General features: G+C 38.8%; 1 protein-coding gene across 1 annotated transcript in view; it reads left to right on the top strand.

Moving 5' to 3' along the window:
* Nucleotides 1–9,344, top strand: part of ccdc80 (coiled-coil domain containing 80) — a 42,930-nt gene extending 33,586 nt beyond the window's left edge. The window contains exon 7 of the mRNA XM_063050772.1: nt 8,154–9,344. Within this exon, the coding sequence (XP_062906842.1) occupies nt 8,154–8,470 (317 nt within the window). The 3' untranslated portion in view covers nt 8,471–9,344. The remainder of the gene's footprint in view (nt 1–8,153) is intronic.
* Nucleotides 9,345–13,438: the final 4,094 nt, after the last annotated feature.

Raw genomic sequence — 13,438 nt, 5'->3', positions numbered from 1 at the left:
AGGATTTCAATAATACAACTGCCATACAGATCAGTCAAGAGTTTGAAAAGTGAACAGGTAAAAGATAAAAGGAACCCTCTTTAAGGCAAATTGTGTGTGGCATTATTTTCAAGGACAATTCTACACAAAATGAGACTTAATCATTTCTGTTTTGTGTATGTTCTGTAGACATTAAAATGAATTAACTTATCAACTTGTAACAATTCTGTTTTCATAAATTGTTCACTTTATCTTCAAAAAGTTGGCTGAAGCATATACAAGGGCATAAAATGTAGGGCAGGTTTTTCCTGGGTATTTTTTTTATACATGTTTCATTTTGGGACTGCGGACAAACCTGAGAAATATGGACCACTTACATGACTGGCAAGAACATACTGTATTTAATTGAACAGCTAAAACTGTCTTCAGACATAAAAGTCCACTCGTCAAGAATTTTACCTCTCTTTTTATTCCAATTGGTCATTTTCCTCTTCTTCCCCCCAAACCTTAATTACTGAAGTCATTCAAGCCTGCAGTCACATCTCTGAAGTCACTCGTCCCTACCGTCATATGTCCAATCACCACCCAGTCGTGTCCACAACCCAGTTTTCTATGAAGTTACTCTTTGATTTCATTGTCACATAATTTCAAACTTCCCAGTGGTTTGCAGTACATTTTCTAAATCCAGTATGTTTATTGGAAGATGTTATGTGTTGTAACTCCAGAAGCTAATCGAAAGAAAAACATGAGCGTCCAGAAAACTTGTCTAATTAGATTTACCTTTGTGAGGTGCTCACATAAGACATGATGATGAAATGACATATGCCATTCACCTTCTTCTTACATATAACCTATAATGAATTATGTAAACAAACAATATATTTACATTACCGAAATAATGGTGGGGAAACTGCTGGAGTCAGTTATCAAAGATGTGATAACAGCACATTTGGAAAGCAGTGAAAACATCGGACAAAGTCAGCATGGATTTGTGAAAGGAAAATTATGTCTGACGAATCTCATAGAATTTTTTGAGGATGTAACTAGTAGAGTGGATAGGGGAGAACCAGTGGAGGTGGTATATTTGGATTTTCAAAAGGCTTTTGACAAGGTCCCACACAGGAGATTAGTGTGCAAACTTAAAGCACACGGTATTGGGGGTAAGGTATTGATGTGGATAGAGAATTGGTTAGCAGACAGGAAGCAAAGAGTGGGAATAAACGGGACCTTTTCAGAATGGCAGGCGGTGACTAGTGGGGTACTGCAAGGCTCAGTGCTGGGACCTCAGTTGTTTACAATATATATTAATGACTTGGATGAGGGAATTAAATGCAGCATCTCCAAGTTTGCGGATGACACGAAGCTGGGCGGCAGTGTTAGCTGTGAGGAGGATGTTAAGACGATGTAGGGTGACTTGGATAGGTTGGGTGAGTGGGCAAATTCATGGCAGATGCAATTTAATGTGGATAAATGTGAAGTTATCCACTTTGGTGGCAAAAATAGGAAAACAGATTATTATCTGAATGGTGGCCGATTAGGAAAAGGGGAGGTGCAACGAGACCTGGGTGTCATTATACACCAGTCATTGAAAGTGGGCATGCAGGTACAGCAGGCGGTGAAAAAGGCGAATGGTATGCTGGCACTTATAGCGAGAGGATTCGAGTACAGGAGCAGGGAGGTACTACTGCAGTTGTACAAGGCCTTGGTGAGACCACACCTGGAGTATTGTGTGCAGTTTTGGTCCCCTAATCTGAGGAAAGACATCCTTGCCATAGAGGGAGTACAAAGAATGTTCACCAGATTGATTCCTGGGATGGCAGGACTTTCATATGAAGAAAGACTGGATGAACTGGGCTTGTACTCGTTGGAATTTAGAAGATTGAGGGGGAATCTGATTGAAACGTATAAAATCCTAAAGGGATTGGACAGGGCTAGATGCAGGAAGATTGTTCCCAATGTTGGGGAAGTCCAGAACGAGGGGTCACAGTTTGAGGATAAAGGGGAAGCCTTTTAGGACTGAGATTAGGAAAAACTTCTTCACACAGAGAGCGGTGAATCTGTGGAATTCTCTGCCACAGGAAACAGTTGAGGCCGGTTCATTGGCTATATTTAAGAGGGAGTTAGATATGGCCCTTGTGGCTACGGGGATCAGGGGGTATGGAGGGAAGGCTGGGGCAGGGTTCTGAGTTGGATGATCAGCCATAATCATAATAAATGGTGGTGCAGGCTCGAAGGGCCGAATGGCCTACTCCTGCACCTATTTTCTATGTTTCTGTGTAAACACATTACACTCCTTCCTGCTGAACTATAAACTCCAACTCAATATAGAATGCATCTCAACTCAAATATTGTTCTGAATATTGTAATGTAATATTGTAACGTAATGCTATGAATATACAGTATACTATATAATGCAATTACCAAATAGACATCCACAGCATAGTAAATTTTAAATTGTCCCAACAAAATCTAAAGATTTAATCACTGTGGAGGATTCCTTACTCTTGTTGGATAGCATCTTTCCTGACAAGGGGGATCACTTTGCTTGGCAGGTGAGACTTGTGGCTGTGAACGGGACAATTTAAACCTCTGTGGTGGTTTTAGGAGTTGACTCTGGGACCGCAGGAAATGGTTCTCACAGCTCTGGACTTCTTTCTTTTCTAACAATTGACTCTGCTCTCCTCGATTGATAATGTCATCTCAAAACGTTATCAGGTGCAATCTCCTCTGTGTAGAAGAGTGCACCGTTCTGTCCTTAATCTTTCCAAGTACCCACTTTTGATCACCTCTGTAGTCCCTTGATAAGACAGCTTGTCCAGGAGTGAAACGTTGAACCTCCTTGTTTGAGGAGCCCTCACTTCGTCTTAGCTATTTGTCCTGCACACTCCTCCTGAGATTGGGTTTGAGGAGATCCAAGCATGAGTGCAAGGACAACCCAGGAACAGCATCGCTGGTGAGTTCTTGGTTGTAGAGTGTGCTGCACTGTGATATGCAAGGAGGAAATTGGTGAGCTTCTGATTCAGTGTCAGCATAGTGTGTTCTGTTGACATTGCTTGCAGTGTGTTCTTTAGACTCTGGACAAACCTTTCCACCAAACCATTTGTTGCTGGGTGATACAGTGCAGATGTAATATGTTTTACTCCATTCAATTTCAGCAATGACTGAAACTATTCCGCAACAAACTGTGGTCCATTGTCACTGAAGTGCTCTGGAACACCAGTCCTTGAGAAGAGGCTTCTCAACACATCAGCAGTGTGCAAGGCTGCAGTGGAGACTACTGGGAACACTTCTGCCCACTTTGTGGCTACATCCACTGCTACCAAGAAATTTGTGACTGTGAATGGTCCAGCAAAATCCACATGAATCCTCTGCCAGGGCAATGCAGGCCATTCCCAGGGATGGAGAGGCACTGCTCTTGGCATCTTCTGCACATGTTGGCATCCTGAACAGTGCTTGGCAAGCTGTTCAGTCTATTGATCTATTCCAAGCTACCAGACAAAGCTTTGAGCCAACACTTTCATTTTGACCACACCTAGATAACTGGCATGTAGCTCCTCCAATGTTTCAGCTCCCAACCTGGATCGTACAGCAACTCTCAATCCCCAAGAGTAAACGGGACAATCCATCAGCATTTCCATGATTAGTCATCCTCTTGAATTTGATCTTGTAATTGTGTCCTCCAAGAAACAGAGCCCATCTCCGCGTTTGTGCTGCTGCTGTTCGTGGAACAGCCTTCTGTGGATTGAAAATGGACTAGTGATCAATGATTAGTAACAAGGGTAAACTCTCTCCCGTACAGGTTCTGGTTGAAACATTTTACACTCCGAGCCAGACTCAAGGCCTCTCTGTCAATCTGTGTGTGGTTTTTCTCTGCAGCAGTAAGGGAATGTGATACAAAAGCTATGGGTGTTCACTTCCATCACTCGTAGCATGTGACATGACTGCACCTAGACCTAAGGAAAGGTGTCACAGGGAAGCTTCTCTAGACAGTATGGCTCATAATGTGTGAGTACTTGTCTGATGTCAACATTTCCTTTGTCTTTTCAAAAGCCACCTCACACTGCTTTATACATTGCCATTCCTAACTGATCTGTCGTAATGAGTTCAAAGGTCAGCACAGTAGCCATGTTTGGCAGGAAACTGTTATAGTAATAGGCAAATCCTAAAAAGGACCACAGCTGTGACACACTTTTTGGCCCTGGGGCATCCACCACTGCTTGAATTTTCTCAACACACTTTTGAAATCTTGTGTATCAATGGTGTGACCACAGGAAGTGATGCTTAGTTTAAAGAATTCACACTTGTTGCATCATGTTTTGAACCCATAATCTTCTAATCTTTTTAACAGTCTTGAAATTTTGGAGATGCTCCTTGTCATCCTCACTGGTAACAATGATGTCATCCAGGTAACACTGAGTACCTGGGGAGCCTTGCAGTACCTGGTCCACAGCTTTTTGCCAGAGTGCAGGTGCAGATGCAGATGCTACTCCAAAAATAAGCCTATTGTAGCAATGAAACCATTTGTGAGTGTTTATGTTGAGAAACACTTTGGACTCTCTTTCATCTCCATCTGTAGGTAGGCATCAGCTAAGTCCACTTTGCTGAAGTGTTTTCCTCCAGAAAAGTTTGCAAAGATAACCTATCTCCTGGGTAGAGGCAGTACTTTCAGTACTGGGTTAATGGTGACCTTAAAATCACCACAGATCCTGACCGACCCATTCTTCTGGGCTAATGGGGCCACTGACATTGCCCGCGGGCTCCACTCAACCTTGGCAAGAATTCCTTCAACGTCCATGTGATCTAGGTCACTGGCTCCTTTATGGTATAAGGACCCAGAAGGACTTTGTAAAACTTTAGTGTGGCATTTTTGTTTAACATTATTTTACCCTTGATATGTTTGAGTTTTCCAGTGCCACCTTTGGACACTGCTGAATTCTTATTTCTTCTTAATTCGCTTTCAGTTAATTCTTTTGCAGGGGATGTGGCAAGCAAATGGTGGATGGATTAGTTGTCTTTGTGAATCATGGCCCCACAATGCTGACTTTCCTGTTTTTACCATATACAAGCCCAATGTGGATTGTTGGTTGTTGTAAATCGCTGCTATGAATGGTAGTCCTATAGGAGCTATCTTTTCTCCAGTATAAGTTCTTAGTTGGAAAACTGCAGGCTTTGGTTCAGTATCTTCGAAATGCCATTCAAACTCATTTTTTCTAATGACTGAAACAGCCGAACCAGTGTCCAATTCCATTTTAATTAATTTGCCATTCACTTCTGATGGAAGCCGTTTTGCATGTGTTCACATTATAAATCTCAAGGCTACATAGTCCTGTGTCACTCCCATTATTTTCTGATTTTTCATCAACAGCATACAGATTAGTGCACTTAGTGAAACTGCAATTTGACCTTTTACCTTTTTCTCTTCCCTGTGGAGTCCATTTATATTTGTCTGCCCAAATTGTTCTTTGATGTGTCTCAATTTGTTGCCTTTTCTGCCTGTCTACAAATTTTACCTTTAAACCTGCATTGGTCTAGTGTGTGTGAGCCCCTGACACAAAGGTAACAAAACTTGTTTGGCCAGGCAGGTTTCTGCTTAGACATTGCAATTTTGTTCATGCGCACTTTCATTCCTGTCTGAAACTCAATAGTGTCTCTGACTGCTGTTTCTATTGATACAGCAAATACAACTGCTCTTTTAAATGTGATATGTGCTTCAGCTAGCAGCTGTTTGCTTTTTTGTACGATTTCATAAACTAAATGATCTCTCAATGCATCATTAAACCCATCACTAAACTAAAAACGCTCAGACAATTTCTTCCATTCAGCCATGTAAGCTGAAATGGACTCCCTTCCTTTTTATTCAATTTATGAAACCTAAAGCATTCTGCAGATTAACAATGGTTTTGGTTCTAAATGTTCTGGCATTGTGTATGATATCAGTACAGCCCATTTTGGCTGGGTTGGCTGGAGCAGTCAAACCTCTAAGCAAACTATGTTTTTCCACCTATTGCACTCGGTAACACTAGCACTTGCTTTTCATTGGCTATTATATTTTCTTCAAAACATTGCTCAATTTGTTCAGTATACATCAACCAGTTATACACCAGTCATTGAAAGTGGGCATGCAGGTACAGCAGGCGGTGAAAAAGGCGAATGGTATGCTGGCATTTATAGCGAGAGGATTCGAGTACAGGAGCAGGGAGGTACTACTGCAGTTGTACAAGGCCTTGGTGAGACCACACCTGGAGTATTGTGTGCAGTTTTGGTCCCCTAATCTGAGGAAAGACATCTTTGCCATAGAGGGAGTACAAAGAAGGTTCACCAGATTGATTCCTGGGATGGCAGGTCTTTCATATGAAGAAAGACTGGATGAACTGGGCTTGTACTCGCTGGAATTTAGAAGATTGAGGGGGGATCTGATTGAAACGTATAAGATCCTAAAGGGATTGGACAGGCTAGATGCGGGAAGATTGTTCCCGATGTTGGGGAGGTCTAGAACGAGGGGTCACAGTTTGAGGATAGAGGGGAAGCCTTTTAGGACCGAGGTTAGGAAAAACTTCTTCACACAGAGAGTGGTGAATCTGTGGAATTCTCTGCCACAGCAAACTGTTGAGGCCAGTTCATTAGCTATGTTTAAAAGGAAGTTAGATATGGCCCTTGTGGCTACAGGGGTCAGGGGGTATGGAGGGAAGGCTGGGTTCTGAGTTGGATGATCAGCCATAATCATAATAAATGGCGGTGCAGGCTCGAAGGGCCGAATGGCCTACTCCTGCACCTATTTTCTATGTTTCTATCTTATCATTCTGCTGCAGCCAGCCATTTTTGCTTTTATTTAAAATTTATTATTACCTCCCAGTACTGTGAATTTTGTCCTTTTTCTGCTTTTTTTTTTCAAACTTGACCATATCTCTTACCTTCTGAAGAAACATGTGCTGTGCTTTTTAAAAAAAATTGAACCTCTCTCTTCTCCCCCACCCACCAGAAGAAAAACATGCTGCATTTTTTTAACTCAAACATCACAATGCGCTTCAATATATAGGTAGTCATCTTGGCTTCATTTTAAAACTACTTCATTGCCACTATTATGTTTTGTAACTCCAGAAGCTAATTGGAAGACAGACCCTGGAGCCGGGAGTATGTGTATTCTTAGTTGTACTTTCATGATGTGCTCACATATAATATGGTGGCATATTAATGTATGCCATTCACGTACAGAACTTACATATAATCCATAATGAATTATATAAAAAACAAAGAATGCTTGATCAAACTATATTTTTATATTAGTACTTAAATATTACTGAAATATTGAATACTCTGCAGAAGAGAACAAGATGATGATTTCAACAAGTAACAGTTTCCCAATTCCTGTATAAGAACTGTTTGTTTAAATCCATTCACTACTTCTAAAGCACACCTTGAGGAACTTGGAACTCCATGAGGAATTTTTTCTCAGATGTGGCAGTTTTCAAAACTCTTATTTTGCTAATTCCATAGCTGTCAGTCTTCTGTTCAAAAGCTAAAAATCAAGAACATAGCCAATCTTAATGCAGAAATCCTGTGAGAAAATGCTTTCTTCTGGTTCTCATGCAATGAGATACCGTTAGGAGGAAATATTGTGGTTCATTATATTGTACTGCATTGAAATTTATGGCTCTATAAGTCATTTCTACTTGGGAGACATTCCAAACAAGGCAAGCGTCAAGTATTTTATAAAGAGTACAGAAACTGAGTTTTTGTAATATTTGCTGTTCTCTATTGAGATATTTATAAGACGAATATTCCAACAGCAATGCCATACAAATATTACAGTAACTGAACACAACATTTAAAAAGTTTTAAAATGTGACTATTTTAATATATTTTGATGCAAAGATTGAAATTTTAAACTTTTGATATGCCATTTCTAATTCTAAGCAAAATAAATTTGTATAAGTGCATATAAAGCTGAATATAGTCTATCTCAGAACAGAATATATAATTTGTTAATAGTAAGGATAATCGTTGAATTTTATAATAGAATCTTCATTCTTATAAGATATTGTTATTTATTAATTGAGTACTTCCAATAAAAATGTATTACTAGATGGAGTTGCACTGAAATTGCATTTCAGCTGAAGAATCTTTTAAAGTGTATGTTTGGTGAGATGAATTGACTTTGTTCGCTGTATTTACAGGAACTTCATCTGTTGATCGTGAAGATCTCTCACCGTCCTTGGTAAAAGACCTAAGGAATTATTTCCAAGTGAGCCCAGAGTATTTCTCAATGCTCCTGGTTGGTAAGGATGGAAATGTCAAGTCGTGGTATCCAACCCCAATGTGGAATATGGCCATTGTGTATGACCTTGTTGACTCCATGCAACTTCGCCGACAGGAAATGGCCATTCAACAGTCTTTGGGTATGCGTTGCCCAGAGGATGAATATGGATATGGCTACCATGGTTACCAAGATGGATATCATCAACAGGGTCACTATGGTGGATACCCTTACTAAAAAATTGTGACATTTTGGTTTAAATGCCGCATATTCCATGGACTAAGTTTTGTAAAATATCCAATATATCGCATTTGATACTGATTGGAGTTTTGTTTTATATAATTACTGAACATACTCCATCATAGCCATCAAGGAAAATGTTAATTTTCAGTTATATTTTGGATATATTGAAAGACTAATCTCTGAATTCCGTTGATTCAAAGAACAAATAGTAGTTGTCAGCCTTTTTGCAAGAAATATTTTATAGCTGGTACTTAACATGGAAAGTATGTATATCCATAATTAGAGATGTTTTGTTTGGTCTACATATTTATTATGTATTAAAGGGAGAAAGATTTGCATCAGCTTTAAGGAATCAAATAGAAATAGCTGGTCTCCTACTGTATAGATTATACATAATCAGAAACATTCCACTGAATTTTCAGTGTGTGTCAACTGAGATGTACTTACATGGACACAAAAACTTCAAAAAGAATTCCACAAAAATGAAACTAGTCTGAGTAACAACTGCTTTAGGTGTTATTGAGAACTGCTGCAATAGGATGCACTTGATTGCACACGGAACATGCAGAGCATTTCAAATATAGATTTGGATACTACATACAGATCACCTATGATGAATATACTTATTTTATCTAAGAAAGAAAAAATGTGCCTGCACTATGAAAATATTCATACATTCAATTTGTAAGGCTCTAAGGATGGCATACTTTTGGCTCTAGATTATGTCTAGTGCACATTTACAAAGAAGGGCCTATACAAAGCTTGAACTGCAAACAATGTACTGCCTGCATTCTTATTTTTCAGATTAAACTACATTGTGGGCTGTATGATAGAATTACAGGAAACTGCACCACCCTTTTTCCTTGACATAGGGAGAAAGATTTGCATCAGCTTTAAGGAATCAAATAGAAATAGCTGGTCTCCTACTGTATAGATTATACATAATCAGAAACATTCCACTGAATTTTCAGTGTGTGTCAACTGAGATGTACTTACATGGACACAAAAACTTCAAAAAGAATTCCACAAAACAAAATCATAAAACAAAACATGCCATAATACTCATCAGTTCAGGCAGCATTTGTGGGGGTAGAATGAGACATAACATTTCAAGTCATTTTGATTTGAAGATTAAAACTGCATTTCACTTTCCACAAATGCTGCAAAATGCACTGAACACTTCTAGCAATGTTATTTTTCTTTCAGATTGCTATGGTGGTGAAAACAGATTACCTGCCTTAATACCACTTCTGTTTTTTGGGGCCTTGCTGTTCACAATTAAACTGCCGTATTATTCACAACAGTGATTAAGCCTCAGATTTATTTCTTTGGCTGTAAAGAACTTTGGGAAGTAATAAGATTGTGAAATGTACTATGTAAGTGCAAGTCGTTTTGTTTGTATGAATCATTCCTAGGTGATGGAGATGAGTTGAACTAACATTTTACAGTAGGCTGAAGGTCTTGTTGATAACAAAAGGAGGGAGATATATATTTGCATGGTATTATTTCACAGCATATTGCAGCACATAAACATTTCTATTCCAAAAATATTTTTGAACTAGGTGTTTTTCATATAGTTATTAAAAAATCTATTAAGTTGTTTATTGTAGTTTACTCATTGAAATGTGTTGAGAAATTCTGCAGTGCAAGTAACAAATTACACTGTGTACGGTGGATCACCATCACTGACCTTAGAATTATTAAAAGACAGCCTGCTTGGGTAGTAACAATTAGAATTTAGGTGAATTTCCTCTTCAGATGGCCAAATCATACTTATTTGTGGAAGCAATTACAACATAAGCAATTTTCTGACCAGGTAGTTCAGTAATGGGGTGGCATTGTTATACTGTTGTGAAAGAACCTTCATAATATTTAAATATATAGACTTCTTCATGAGGAAGAGAAAATGATGGAATTGGTCAGATGTTCATGAATTTTGAAAAATGATGCTTCGATTCTTTTGAATAATGAGGTTAACCTGCAGATTACTTTATAAATGCTGCACTTTGCTAGTACTTCTAATTTTACCATTTGCAACTTCATGTCTTTTATTATATTACTGTTGTCTCATACCATCAAAATCTAAATATTGTGCTAATACCTTCCTTTTCAGACTATGCTATTGTTTTTCTGTATATAAGTGCTTAATCTCCTTTGCACTTTACATCATTTAATATGTTAAAAATGTTCCAAAGTATTTGAAGTAAAAACATTAATTTGGAAATAAACCCAAGCTTGTTTTGAAATGATGTTATGTGATACTACTACTACTTGTTATACAAAATTGTTCCACTGCTAGTTCAGCTGGTTGAACAGATAAAGAAAAACTCATTCTGATCATTGGTCTAACTTAGCTGTACTCAGAGCACCATATGGAGTCCAACCTTGCAGCAAAGAGAAGTAATAATCTCTAACTAGCAATCTACAGAATGCTTAGTGTGAGTTGTATGCGATCAAATCTAGGCCTGGATTAAGATCAGCCGTGATATCACCCGCAGCAAAGAGAGTTCTGTTGCCCAATGCCAAAAAACTTTTTTAGTGGCTTATTTACATTTGCCAAGAAACTTCAGCAGACGGTTTGCAAAGAGCCACATAATACATGCATATATTCTGCTAATCTTTAATGTTAGAGATGACCCCTTTATTAATGTCTGCTCCTTAATACCTTGCCACTTCTACTTTGATAAAGACTACTAATGTATTAATGTTATGACACACTACTTGAGTAACGTGCAAGTGCTGGAGGAGCTCAGCAGGTCAGACAGCGTATATGTAGATGCTGTCAGACCTGCAGCATCTATGTGCTGCATGAATCTCTTGTGTCTGAGTGTCTTCAATACTTAAAAATATGACACCTAAAATTGTTAACTCAACTCTTCATTGCTCAATATGATATCTTTTTATCTAAACATTTGGAAAAAAATATCATCTTGCTGTCTGTTGTAGAAACTTCACTAATCCTATTTCCATTGAAATCCAAGGCAATGAAAATCACATGGCTGCTGAATTGTGTAAATCACAATCGCTGTCATAAAACTAGATGCTGAGCTGAAAAACATATATTCATATCTTTTAGAAACTGGGCATTCGCAACGCAACAAGTTTTCTATTCCAATCATATTTTCTGTTCTGCATACTGAATGCTAATTTTGTTAAAGTTTTAAAAAAGAGTAAATGAGTTGATCTTTAAAAAGCCTCAAAGTGACAAAGGATCACAAAAGTATCTTTCAAATCTGAAAATATAAAACAGAAATGGAGATGTAATTTTCTGACAATGGACTGCTTAATGGAAAACAGAATCAGGTCAAATTCATCATGTTGTTTTCCTTTTTAATCACACTTTTGTACGATTTGAAGAAGGTCAATAAAAATGTGAAAGCAGTAAGACAGCCACAGTGGAATCAATTCAGACACAGCTCACCATTACGCATTGTCAAATTATCTGCAATCATGATGTTGTTCAGATTTCTGCCAAATGGTACACTGAAGCATAATCACATTTCTCACTGGAAAATCCCAGTACTTTCATATCTTCCTTCATAAGTATATTGTGATTCAAGATTTATTGCAAGTTCTTTAACTCACACAGGAGCCAATCAAGATGCTTGCCTAAAATTCTGTGTTACCACACAAATAGCTTGGACAGAACTTGATAGATAGATAGACATACTTTATTGATCCCGAGGGAAATTGGGTTTCGTTACAGCTGCACCAACCAAGAATAGAGCATAAATATAGCAATACAAAAACCACAAACAATCAAACAACAATATGTAAACTATGCCAGATTGAAATATGTCCAGGACCAGCCTATTGGTTCAGGGTGTCTGACCCTCCACGGGAGGAGCTGCAAAGTTCAATGGCCACAGGCAGGAACAACCTCCCATCACGCCCAGTGTTGTGTCTCGGTGGAATATGGCTGGAGTCCAACAGCAAAAAGTTCAATATCTGGGCTACAAACACGTTCCTCGATCGTAATATGACCAGGATTGCACCATCCGTTGTTAACCAGAACAGCAAGCCCACCTCCTTTACACTTACTGATCTCAGTGCACTTCCGGTCAGCCCGAACGGTCTGGAAGCCCTCTATGGAAAAGTTTTGGTCGGGTATGTCCTCATGCAGCCACGTTTCAGTAAAACACATCACACTGCTCTCCCGAAAACTAGGGTTTCAACTCAAATATCTGTACTACAAATCATGTTTCTGAAATACAAAACAGGTACCAAAACAATAAAAATATTTAGCAGGTCATCCAGAATATGTATTGAGGTGTGTGTAGACTTAATGTTTCAGGTTGTTGATCTGTGCTGATGTAAATTTCACCTGAAATTTAACGCTGTTTCTCTCTGCACAAATGCTTCTTGACCCATTATTTCAACAATTTCCTGTTTTTATTTGATTCTAATAGTATTATAATTAAGAAGTTATTTAACTGAATCTGGTTTATTTCCTTATGAGTGTTATGACCATAAAGGACTTTAAAATTATTTCTGCTTTTTATACATGCACATGAGTGAATTGTGTATATTCTCTGGAGGCCATGAGATTTTTCTATTTGAAGTAATCTTGCATCTCTTGCTATAATGTGTCTGATAGCCAGACCACAAGTTCTATTTACCCTAGATCAAGGCATAAGGTCAAGGTATACCCTAGACGTCTTCTCATTGATGGAAATTTAATAATACTACTACTATATTGACTCAGGCCGAGGGGGGCGGTGTTGGGCACAATGATGGACTCTACACTTCTCGCCTCTCCCTCATCAGTGTGTTCAGTTCATCTACATTAGCTGCGCCACTGTCTTCTAGGAGCATGTTGGCCATAGTCTTGGGAGAGCGCCCAGGGTTCATCCTCCCATGCTTGGACTCCCATATGATGACTAGGCTGGCAGGTAGCTCGGGGTGGCATAGACAGTGCCCAGCTAGTTGCAGTCTTCTCGCCTTGATTTTAGTGGTAAGCAT

Source organism: Mobula hypostoma, chromosome 6 (genome assembly GCF_963921235.1).
Source record: "Mobula hypostoma chromosome 6, sMobHyp1.1, whole genome shotgun sequence".
Lineage (NCBI taxonomy): Eukaryota > Metazoa > Chordata > Chondrichthyes > Myliobatiformes > Myliobatidae > Mobula > Mobula hypostoma.
The sequence above is the reverse complement of the archived record's forward strand: the minus strand, read 5'-3'. Positions and strand labels throughout refer to the sequence as shown.